At 44.2% G+C, this 12,049-nt stretch overlaps 1 gene segment (V, D, J or C); it reads right to left on the bottom strand.

The window, feature by feature from the left end:
• Positions 1 to 11,444: 11,444 nt before the first annotated feature.
• Positions 11,445 to 12,049, bottom strand: LOC115575184 (immunoglobulin heavy variable 1-3-like). The segment is given in 2 exon segments: positions 11,445 to 11,845; positions 11,940 to 12,049. Coding segments are annotated over 2 exon segments (450 nt in total).

The following is a 12,049-nucleotide window of genomic DNA, read 5'->3' as shown; positions in this document are numbered from 1 at the left end:
CAGTCTACAAGGTGAAGCGCCTGCTGGCAGTACGCAACCGGGGCTGGGGCAGACAATTCCTGGTGGATTGGGAAGGATACGGACCCGAAGAGAGACAGTGGGTTCCGTCGCGCCATATCGTCGACCCCACCCTCATCGAGGATTTCTACAGAGACCACCCTGAACAGCCTGGGCCGTCGGGAGTCGGCCCTAGAGGGGGGGGGTACTGTCACACCGCGGTGAGGGATGTCCTGTTTTCGGGTTTCGTCTGGCAAACTTCCTGTTTTATGTTGAAAATCTAATCCTCCTCTCGTTTCAGGTCACTTGCCCTTGCTCCTGTGTCACCGGTCTGATGTCTCCCTTGATTCCCTGATTGTGTCCACCTGTGTCACCCTCCCTCATGTGTATATAGTCCTTGTCTTCCCCTGTCTTGTTGCCAGAGTATATCGTCTCGCCGTGTACCTCCAGCCGTCTTCCACAGCCATTGTCAAGCCATTGTTGAGTATTGCCCTGCTTGGTTTTCTGTTTTCTTTGTACCCTCTGTAGAAGAGTGATTTTGTTTTCTAAAAGTTTTGGTCAGCTCGTTCCTTTTGAGACGCTAGTTTAATTTCATAGTGCTTTGCTTTTTCTCCTCTTGGAGCGTTTTCATTTGTAGTTTTTCTAGCTCTGTGCAGCATAGTTTCCGTTCATAGCCTTTTGCCCTCTCCTCCTCGTGAGTGATTTTCCTTTGTAAAGTTTCATAATTATTGTTATTGAGATCAGTGTAGATTTGGCCTTTTGCCCCTTCCTCCCTCGGGAGCGATCTTCTGTTTATTGTTTTGTGCCCTGTGCATCTTTTGTTAGTTTACCTGTTACTCGTCTGTTTAGACGAGTCTAGAATTTATACCTGTTGTGTTATCACTCCGTCTGAAGAGAGCACAAAGAAATTAAGAAATAAAGCTTGCATTAATCGTTCTCAATCTGCGTCTGAGTCCTCATCCTTGCCAAGTCATAACAGTATCTGCCACCTCAGTCCCCAGCGAGAGGGTTTTCTCGACTGCAGGGGATATAGTTACTGCCAGCAGATCTGCCCTCACTACAGACAATGTAGATGAACTCATTTAAAAAAACAAAAACAAAAAAAACCTCAAAATTGAATGACAATGTAGTACCTTCTCAAGAGGTGCATAGTTAACCTAACAGACTCAGTTAATCACACATGTGATGCATTGCACCTAAAGGCACAGGTTTTTTTTGTGTGTGTATTTATTTTGTATTTTTAACATCAGAAGATGCTATTCAGTTCTGTTTGTAAATGTTTTGTTTGACTTGTGCCAGTATAGTTTACATTTAGCTTTGTGATAAACATTGAAAATGTTTCTTATAATGTTACCAAAGTGCTACCTGGCTACCTCAGTCTATCTTTTGAGAATGATAACACTCCTAATGCATTTGTTTTATGTTTTATTCTATTTATTTTTTATAAAAGGAGATGTTTTTTATTTTGAACTCAATTGCTGTCTGTTCAAAATAAATGAAATAAGATAGTCTTTTACATGTGATTTTTTATTTATTTTTTCTCCGTTGTACTGAACCCGTACCGAATCGTGACCCCCATACCGGGGTACGCACTGAACCGTGACTTGTGTGTACCGTTACACCCCTACCACTGACAGAAAGAGAACCTTAATGGTGCTGTGACTCAAAATTCGCTTCAACAACAAGCGTGTCCGGACGTGTGCATCACTTTTAAGTGTCCTCTGGACACCGTTCCGTTGTGTTGCAGTGCATTTGCATCGCTTTTTTCTAATGTGTTGTGTTGTCTTTGCAGCACTTTCTCTAAATGCTGCGCATGAGTCGTCAAATTGATAAGGATGTTTTCTTAACTTGCTGGTGTTTTGTCTTTTTGCATGTGTTTTCTTAAGTTGCAGTGCTGTGAGCTCTCAGGGCCACGGTAGGAAAGCTCCTTAACAGGACTTTTACTCTTCTAACATGCAGTATATATTTTGACCTGGGCGGCAGAGGCTGACTCTGGGGACGTGGAATGTCACATCTCTTGGGGGGAAGGAGCCGGAGCTGGTGCGGGAGGTTGAGCGTTACCGGTTGGATCTGGTGGGGCTTGCCTCCACGCACAGCATCGGCTCTGGATCCAAACTCCTGGAAAGGGGCTGGACACTATTCTTCTCCGGAGTTGCCAAAGGTGTGAGGCGTCGGGCGGGTGTGGGGATACTCACAAGTCCCCGGCTGAGCGCCGCCGTGTTGGAGTTTACCCCGGTGGACGAGAGGGTTGCCTCCCTTCGCCTAAGGGTTGGGGGGAAAACTCTGACTGTTGTCTGTGCGTATGCACCGAACAGCAGTTCGGAGTATGCAGCCTTCTTGTCAGTGGGGGACTCCGTAGTCTTACTGGGGGACTTCAACGCGCACGTCGGCAATGACAGAGATATCTGGAGGGGCGTGATTGGGAGGAACGGCCTCCCCGATCTGAACCCGAGTGGTGTTCTATTATTAGACTTCTGTGCTAGTCACAGTCTGTCTATAAAGAACACCATGTTCGAACACAAGGATGCTCATAAGTGTACGTGGTACCAGAGCACCCTAGGTCGAAGGTCAATGATCGATTTTGTGATCGTATCATCTGATCTTCGACCGTGTGTTTTGGACACTCGGGTGAAGAGAGGGGCAGAGCTGTCAACTGATCACCACCTGGTGGTGAGCTGGTTTCGGTGGCAGGGGAAATCCCTGGACAGACCTGGTAAGCCCAAACGAGTAGTGCGGGTAAGCTGGGAACGTCTGGGGGAGGCCCCTGTCCGAGAAGCCTTCAATTCCCACCTCTGAAGGAGCTTCTCTAGCATCCCTGTGGAGGCTGGGGATATCGAACCTGAATGGACGATGTTCAAAGCTTCCATTGTTGAAGCTGCAGCTGTGTCCTGTGGCCATAGGGTCTTAGGTGCCTCAAGGGGTGGCAACCCTAGGACACCGTGGTGGACACCGGTGGTCAGGGAAGCCGTCCGACTGAAGAAGGAGTCCTTCAGGGACATGTTGTCCCGGGGGACTCCTGAGGCAGTCTTGGGGTACCGACGGGCCCGAAGGGCAGCAGCCGCAGCTGTTGCAGAGGCAAAGCAGCAGGTGTGGGCGAGGCCATGGAGAAGGACTTTCGGGCGGCGCCAAAGCGCTTTTGGAAAACTGTCCGTCACCTCAGGAGGGGGAAACGGGGAACCATCCAAGCTGTGTACAGCAAGGATGGGACCTTGTTGACTTCGACTGAGGAGGTCATAGGACGGTGGAAGGAGTACTTTGGTGACCTCCTAAATCCCACCCAGCCACCCTCTGTAATGGAGACAGAGCTGGAGGATGATGGGGTATCATCGCCGATTTCCCTGGGTGAAGTCACTGTGGTAGTCAAACAACTCCACAGTGGCAAAGCCCCAGGGATCGATGAGATACCACCAGAAATGCTGAAGGCTCTGGGTGTTGAGGGGCTGTCTTGGTTGACACGCCTCTTCAACATTGCGTGGGGGTCGGGGTTGGTGCCGAAGGAGTGGCAAACAGGTGTGGTGGTCCCTCTCTTTAAGAAAGGGGACCAGAGGGTGTGTGCCAATTACAGAGGTATCACACTAATCAGCCTGCCTGGGAAAGTCTACTCCAAGGTGCTGGAAAGGAGGGTCCGGCCGATTGTCGAACCTCAGATTGAAGAGGAACAATGCGGATTCCGTCCTTGTCATGGAACAATGGACCAGCTCTTTACTCTGGCAGGGGTCTTGGAGGGGGCCTGGGAGTACAATCTCCCAGTCCACATGTGTTTTGTGGATCTGGAGAAGGCGTACGACCGGGTCCCCCGGGATGTTCTGTGGGAGGTGCTGCGGGAGTATGGGGTGAGGGGGTCCCTTCTCAGGGCCATCCAATCCCTATATTCTCAAAGCGAGAGCTGCGTGTGTATACTCGGAAGTAAGTCGGACTTGTTCCAAGCGGGTGTTGGCCTCCGCCAGGGCTGTGCCTTGTCCCCAATCCTGTTTGTGATATACATGGACAGGATTTCGAGGCGCAGTCGTGGTATGGAGAGGTTACAGGTCGGTGACCTTAAGATCGCATCACTGCTTTTTGCAGATGATGTGGTCTTGATGGCATCATCAGCTGTAGATCTACAACGCTCACTGGATCAGTTCGCAGCTGAGTGTGAAGCGGCAGGGATGAGGATCAGCACCTCTAAATCTGAGGCCATGGTTCTCAGTAGGAAACCGGTGGATTGCCTACTCCAGGTGGGGAATGTGTCCTTGCCCCAAGTGAAGGAGTTCAAGTACCTCGGGGTTTTGTTCACGAGTGAGGGGATGATGGGGCGTGAGATTGACAGGAGTGTCGGAGCAGCGGGTGCGGTGTTGCATGCGCTTCACCGCACGGTTGTGATGAAAAGGGAGCTGAGTCGAAAGGCAAAGCTCTCGATCTACCGGTCAATCTTCGTCCCTACCCTCACCTATGGTCATGAGCGATGGGTCATGACCGAAAGAATGAGATCGCGGGTACAAGCGGCCGAAATGGGTTTTCTTCGCAGGGTGGCTGGGGTCTCCCTTAGAGATAGGGTAAGAAGCTCAGCCATCCGGGAGGGACTCGGAGTAGAGCCGCTGCTCCTCTGCGTGGAAAGGAGCCAGTTGAGGTGGTTCGGGCATCTGATGAGGATGCCACCAGGGCGCCTTCCTAGGGAGGTGTTCCTGGCACGTCCAACTGGGAGGAGACCTAGGGGTAGACCCAGGACCAGGTGGAGGGATTATATCTCTTCTCTGACCTGGGAGCGCCTGGGGATTCCCCAGTCAGAGTTAGCCGATGTGGCCGGGGAAAGGGATGTCTGGGGCTCGCTACTGAAGCTGCTGCCCCCGCGACCCGACTTTGGATAAGCGGTTGACAATGGATGATGGATGGATGGTGTTCTTCCTGTATTTGCAGCAAAGTGACAGCAGACAGCATCATATAAACAGTATGAAAACTTCTGTCTGATGCTGCTGGTTGGCATGAAAGATTTTTATGTCAGCAGATGTTTGAAGACATACAGAGAAACTTGGAGCCTCGAGAGGAAAACAGCTGCTCAGGAACTGAAACCTGTGAGACAAAATGCAAAAACTACATCTGAGTGTTGAGAGTCAGTCAGTTAATATTAATGAGAACACAGAGTCTCCTTTAAGTAACAGAGGAGAGACAAACTTGTCACTGACTGCCCTCTAGTGATTTCATGAAAGAAATTGTAACATTATTTTTCACCTCCATATTGTGACTCATTTAGATCCCACAAAATTCAGAAACATTATTGTCTCTAAATCTGTAGAAATGTTTAATTAGGGCCCGAGCAGGTCTTGACTCGCGAGGTCCCCAAATTCACTATATGCCGCAAACCTTCTTGTTCGATCTCCCGGGCGATTTCACCGATTTGCACGAAACTTTGCACACAGCATCTGTTGACTCTCCTGACAAAAGCCTTTCAAAAGAATTTTGATATTCTAAACAATACTCAAGTTATTAAGTAACAACTTCCTGTACATTTTGCTCAAAACACAAAGTGTTGCACATCACATTGGTCTCTCCGAATGACAGAAACACAGGTGACTACTTCCCCATGAGCCACTAAGGCTCTGTGAAAAAATTATAAACTTGTTTTATTGAACTCCTCCTAGGCCATTTGATCTGCGAGGGCCTGTTCATCGCTGCTTGCAGCTTTAATTTTGTAGTAGTTTTATTTCAGTTACAACATTGTTTCGCTTTCATCGGGCCTTTTGTCAAGAAATAATTATTATGTTCTTCTGTTTCATTTCAGGTTCCCTGAAATGTATTTTTCAGGAACAGATATCAAATTATTATACAATTATGTATGATATAAAATACTTCATGCTTTGTCTCCTTCAGCACAGTAAAGATGAGCTCTGTAGGTTTTTTTACAGCTGCTCAACAACTCCAGTCACTGGTCTGCAAATTGTAGTCAAGCTATGTAGTTCAACTAAATGTACGTCTCCCCAACACTGTAGACAGCACAGTAAAATACCTGCTGGTTAATCCGTCAAATGTGGATATGCAAGTGATCTTTACGTCACAATTAAATCTTAATGAAAACAATTTGAAAACATATTTATCTACACAGATACTGTGTATTTTTCAGCAAGTTGTTTTAATGTAGCTTTTATGATGAACATTTTTTGTGAATAAAGATATGTCTGTTTATTATTAAGATTCATATCTCAGATTAGAACTATTTGCTAATTAAAACTTACAGTTCACTGTAACCAGGCATGGACTGGCCATCTAGCGTACCGGGCAATGCCCAGTGGGCCGACGCACATTTTTGGGCCGGGCTGTCATAATTTAATCAAAAAAGTATATTATAAATAAATTTTATCGACCGCAATGGCCCATTGGTTGATTTTCTTGAAGGACATTGGGCTACTCCAATGAAATCTCTCAGTCCCCCCTCTTTTTTCTAAATGCACAATTTAGAGGGGTGGCCCATTGGTCCATCTTCAATATAGACAGTGGACTGAGCCAATCAGGATATAGTACGACAGCGGCCCCACCCCTACCTGCGCTGTCTCCTGTAACTTCTGTTAGTTTCAAAGTTTTCAGCGCGAGGACTGACAACATGGAGCAACCAAAGAGAAAGAAATTGGGTGCGGAGAAGTTGCGTGCTAAGAGAAGAATCTCACTGTAGATGCTGCAAAATGTGTAAAGATCACAGACATGTTCGCTGGAGGGGCTGCTGTAGCCTCGACGTCCTCTGAGACAGCAATGATCCAGCAACAGCAGGTCGAAGGTGAAGACAGCAGCAAGCAGGAGAGGAGCAGCAGAGATGCAGACTGACTGATAGGGACAGTGTACAGCCGGTAAGCAGGTAGTAATGTTAGGATAATACAGGGACTGTGAGGTGATGGAGGTAACGTTAGCTCTATTACATGTAGAGTTATAAACGGGTCGGGTCGGCCCGACAATCCCGACCGGACGTCACGTGGGGGGGCGGCAGACAATTCATGCGGGTGGGTCGGGCTGCGTCGGGTTCGGGCTTAAAAACCCGCAGGCCGGGTATCAATATTAATTGGTATTGCATACTTCCCAAAATCTGGCAGCCACGGCACCTTATTCTGATAAAATAGCAAATGGTCAAGACTGACAAGTGTTGGATGAGCAGCAAGTGTCCATTTTAGGCTCCATCATTGCATTTTAGATATTTAGGTTAAAGGTGTGTTGAAAGGCTGCATAGTAGTTTGCATGTGTAGAAACCCCTATGCTGTGGTTAAACATGTTTTAAAAAACTGATTTTAAAATTGCTAAATGATAGTAAAAGCTTTGCAATTTAAGCATTACTAAATTAAGTGTAAAAAAAGTATTAAAATATTATTAGCAAAAGGTGCTTTTAAGACATAGTTGCTTTGCATGAGTTCATAAAGCAGCCCTGTCTTTAGCCTGATATAACAATGTTATAGCTTTAGAGCACCTTTTAACCTGAAGAATTAGAATTGAGCTGGTATATCAGGGAAATTCAGAAAATACATATCAGTGATGATTTCAGTAAAAAGGATGAAAGACTACACAGAGCAGACAAAAGTGGTGGAGTTAACAAAAGATGTTTAACTTCTGATATTTAGGATGCTGATGATACATCATGCTTGAAATAGAATATACCTAAGGAGGTAAAACTATGTGTTGAGTAAATTTACTTATTTGCTTTCCACAATGGTTATTTGATAGACTTCTAAAGAAATGACAAACTGTAAATTTCTCCTTTTTTTTTTTTTTTTTTCGGTTGTGCTCCGCTAATTATGAGGGGCCGGCCTAAGCCAAAATGCCAGGGCCGATTTTTTGTCCCAGTCCACCCATGACTGTAACTGTTTTGTATAATTTACTCTTACTGCTTTAAGTAGGACATGTCAGACAGCAAAGATGAGTTCTGTAGGTTTTTGTACAGCTGCTCAACCAACTCCAGTCACTGTGGCTGTCGAGCACAATAATAAACAGCAGAATCTTCAGTCTTCAGACTGTTCATCTGCAGATACACCTGCTGTCTGCTGTTGTCTCTGGAGATGGTAAACCGGCCTTTGACTGACTCAGAGTAGTACTTGCTGCCACCACTACTGCTATAAATCCAGGCAACCCACTCCAGTCCTTTTCCAGGAGCCTGTCTGATCCAGGCCATATAGTAGCTGCTGAATGTGAATCCAGAGGCTGTACATGTCAGTCTGTGAGATTCTCCAGGCCTTTTAACCACTGGTTCAGATTCTGTCAGAGTCTGACCATCAACACTTGTCAACCAAAAGAGATACACAATGAGTTACGTTCCCTACAAAAATGAAAATACGCTAAATAAACATCAGTGTAGATGTTCACCTGCCCAGCAGACAGTTAACAGCAGCAGTCCTGTCCTATAGTCCATCATGTTAAACTGTGTGTCCACTGTTCTCTGTCATCCTCTCTGCAGTCAGATAAGTAGAGGAGGACGACATCTGAGTTTTGCATTGACTCCTCCTCATATGGAGGAAACAGCTGGACTGGAGGTGTTTATCAAAACTTGGGAATTAGTGTCCAAGAGTCTAAAATGTTTCAGTTTCTGTAAAATGTCAGTCAGATTAACAACACAACCACATGTGTTCCATAAACACAGAAATCGTATTCTCAGTTCAGACATCTGACACATTAACATACAGGTTTTATTAGAGTTAATGAAATAATAATTAATCTTGTCATCAATATTGTGTTTCTTATCAGTCTCTTTGAGAACAGTTGGCAGCACATTAGAATGTTTACAACAATAAAAGTAATCTACAGTTTAATTCTGACCAGCAGTATCACTTTTATGAATATTGCTTGATCGTCATCTTATACGTCACACAGTTAACAGGTGTTTTGAGTATATTTTAGTTTATGTTTTGATCAAGACAAGGTGAGTGGTGATTTGTTCATTTGATGTTCAACTGAGAGTTCAAAATCAGAAATGAAAACATTATTCTTTATTTCATCACTTGTGTTCAGCAGACAGACCAGATGAAATGTGTTTCATTGTTAACTGGCCTCATTCAAAGGAACATTATTTGTTTTCAAAGTCCTGACATGCTTCAGTGCTTCTCATACAGAGATCAGTGTAGTTCAGTTTTTGTACAGCTCTGTAGTCTGCTGTGTCACTGTGGCTCTCGTGCACAATAATAAACTGCAGAGTCTTCCTGTTTTAGACTCTTCACCTCTAAGGACACAACATTTCTGGACGTGTCTTTGGTGATGCTGAACTGGCCTTGGACACTTCGGGCAAATATTGTGCCAGTTCCACCATCAATGCGTCCGATCCATTCCAGTCCTCTCCCTGGTTTCTGATGAATCCAGTGCAGCCAAGCCGGAGCAAGTCCTTCCACTTTACAGGACAGAGTGACTGGTTGTCCAGCTCTGCTGACCACTGGCTCTGAGGAGGTGAGGGACTGACCCTGAGCAGCTGAAAGAGACAGAGTTTAGATGACGAGGAGCCAGCAGACATCCAGAGCTCTTGTTCTCCTCTGCTGACACACTGACACTGACTTCACTCACCTGAAATGAGAGCCAAGAAGAAGAAACTCAGTACAGCTGTCATGGTGGAAACTTGCCTGAGTCAACTGCAAAGGCTTTCATGAAGGATATATACTGTGCAGGCACAGTGGGCGGGGACTGTTCATCAGTGTGTGAATTTGCATTTTATCAGTCAGAGATTATGGAAACACTAAATCTGAGAAAAGGAGGAGCGTTGTTGGGAGGTGGAATATGTGGTGTGAAGTTAAGAAGAATATTAATCCAGTACAAGCTGAACTGTCAGCCTCATGCTTTTATTATAAAACTGATGGTCACTTCAGTGAGAAGGAAAACTTTTAAGAGAGGAAACAAAGTATCATTCAGTAACATCAATGACATCAGCAGATATGAGTCTCTTCATAGTGACAGAGAGAGAGAAAGTTGACACTGACTGACATCTTGTGGTTTTGAAAATGGAACTGCAACATTATTTTTCGCCTTCATGTTGTGACCGACTTTAGATACAAAGTCATACAAACATTATTATGGATTCATTTATTTTATTCATATCTGGACAATGATTTCCGCATATTGTTTTGCTTTCATTGCCTGTTATGTGAGTGATTTATTATAAAAGTAAGATATTTAATGATTTGTTTTAATGCTTATTGTTGGTTAAAGGTGCACTTTGTAATTTTTTAGGAAGAAATTTTTAATTGGAAGTGAAAGTGACTACTGAACCCTCCACCAACGGTGTTCTGGAGACCTTATTTTTCTCTCAGAAGAACTTGTTATGGAAAAGATGAATATCTCTGAGTTTGTATCATTACCTCAATGATATTGTAAATATTACAATTAAATGTATTCTCCTAAACTAAATAGTTTAACTTTAATGACTTATTCATTAACAGTGTTCATGATTGTAGTACAAACAAGGTAAGAATGAATAAAACTGTAAGTATTTTTCACTCTCCTTCAGTCCAAAGTTGAGCACTGTAGGTTTTTGTACAGCTGCTCAACCAACTGTCTCGCTGTGTGGCTGTAGAGCACAATAATAAACAGCAGAATCTTCAGTCTTCAGACTGTTCATCTGCAGATACACCTGCTGTCTGCTGTCGTCTCTGGAGATGGTAAACCGGCCTTTGACTGACTCAGAGTAGAATTTCCTGTCATTATCATATTCAATCCAGGCAATCCACTCCAGTCCTTTTCCAGGAGCCTGTCTGACCCAGTTCATATTGTAGTCACTGAATGTGAATCCAGAGGCTGTACAGGTCAATCTGTGAGATTCTCCAGGCCTTTTAACCACTGGTTCAGATTCTGTCAGAGTCTGACCATCAACACCTGCTGTGACAAAAAAAAAAATGCATGTCATTGGCTTGGCAGCACAAATAGAAGTAATCTAAAATTAAGACCTTTGTATACATTCACCTGCCCAGCAGACAGTTAACAGCAGCAGTCCTGTCCTATAGTCCATCATGTTAAACTGTGTGTCCACTGTTCTCTGTCATCCTCTCTGCAGTCAGATAAGTAGAGGAGGAAGACATCTGAGTTTTGCATTGACTCCTCCTCACAGGGAGGAAACATTTCCCTAATTTATTTTAATGACTCAACATTATTTCAGGAATGTGTCAAGTCCAAACAGTAAACATTCAAACAAGTTCACATATAATTTGTCTCATTGTCATGGTTTCTCATTACTTCCTTTCGACAGCATATGTGCTAAATACTAATCTGCAGTATTCTTACGATCACCAATATCGATGAGTAATTTTTAAATTCATTGAGTTTTCATTTTATCATGTTAAACCATCTACCAATAATCAGAATGTGTTTTGGGGGATTTATGAAATTAAGAGTTTGTACTTATATAGATGTCATTAGAAATATAATTCAATGTTTTGACAACTGAATAAACTCTAATATTGTGAGTGATGTCACACAGGTAAAAGAATATTTAATCATGAGTTTACAGTAAACTCTACGGGAATCTAATGTGGATATAAAGTGCTTTTGTTTTTAGGAGATGAAGCCCACTGGGGAGGTTTTTGTGCAGCTGCTCCACTGTCTTCAGTCACTGTGTCTCTACGAGCACAGAAGTAAACAGCAGAATCTTCTGCTGTCAGGCTCCTGATCTCGAGGTACTGAGTGCTGCTGGACACGTCTTCAGTCATGAGGAAACCACTTTGAAAGGAGCTGGCATAGATAGCAGAGTTTGAACCTGTGCTCATCCACCCTATCCACTCCAGAGCTTTCCCTGACTTCTGTCGTATCCAGTGAATATTGTAGTCTGTCATGTCAAACCCAGATTTGATACATGACATCTTCACTGTCTCTCCAGGTGTTTTCACCTCAGAGGGAGACTGGTCCAGTTTGATCTCACTCCAAACTCCTGGAAGCAAAGAAAATGTGATCATTATCCAACAAACTTGTAAATCACAGGTTTGACATTTACAAAAGAAGTAAAGCCGAATGAATTTTCTCACCATGAATACTAACTACAAATAATAAACTCCAGATGATTGTATTTTCCATTCTGTGATAAACACTGTAGTTCAGAGCTCTCTGATCTCAGTGTTTCAAATATATCTCAGTC

This window comes from Sparus aurata, chromosome 23 (assembly GCF_900880675.1).
Source record: "Sparus aurata chromosome 23, fSpaAur1.1, whole genome shotgun sequence".
NCBI lineage: Eukaryota > Metazoa > Chordata > Actinopteri > Spariformes > Sparidae > Sparus > Sparus aurata.
Note: the sequence above shows the minus strand (reverse complement) of the source record. Positions and strands in the feature narration are given on the sequence as shown.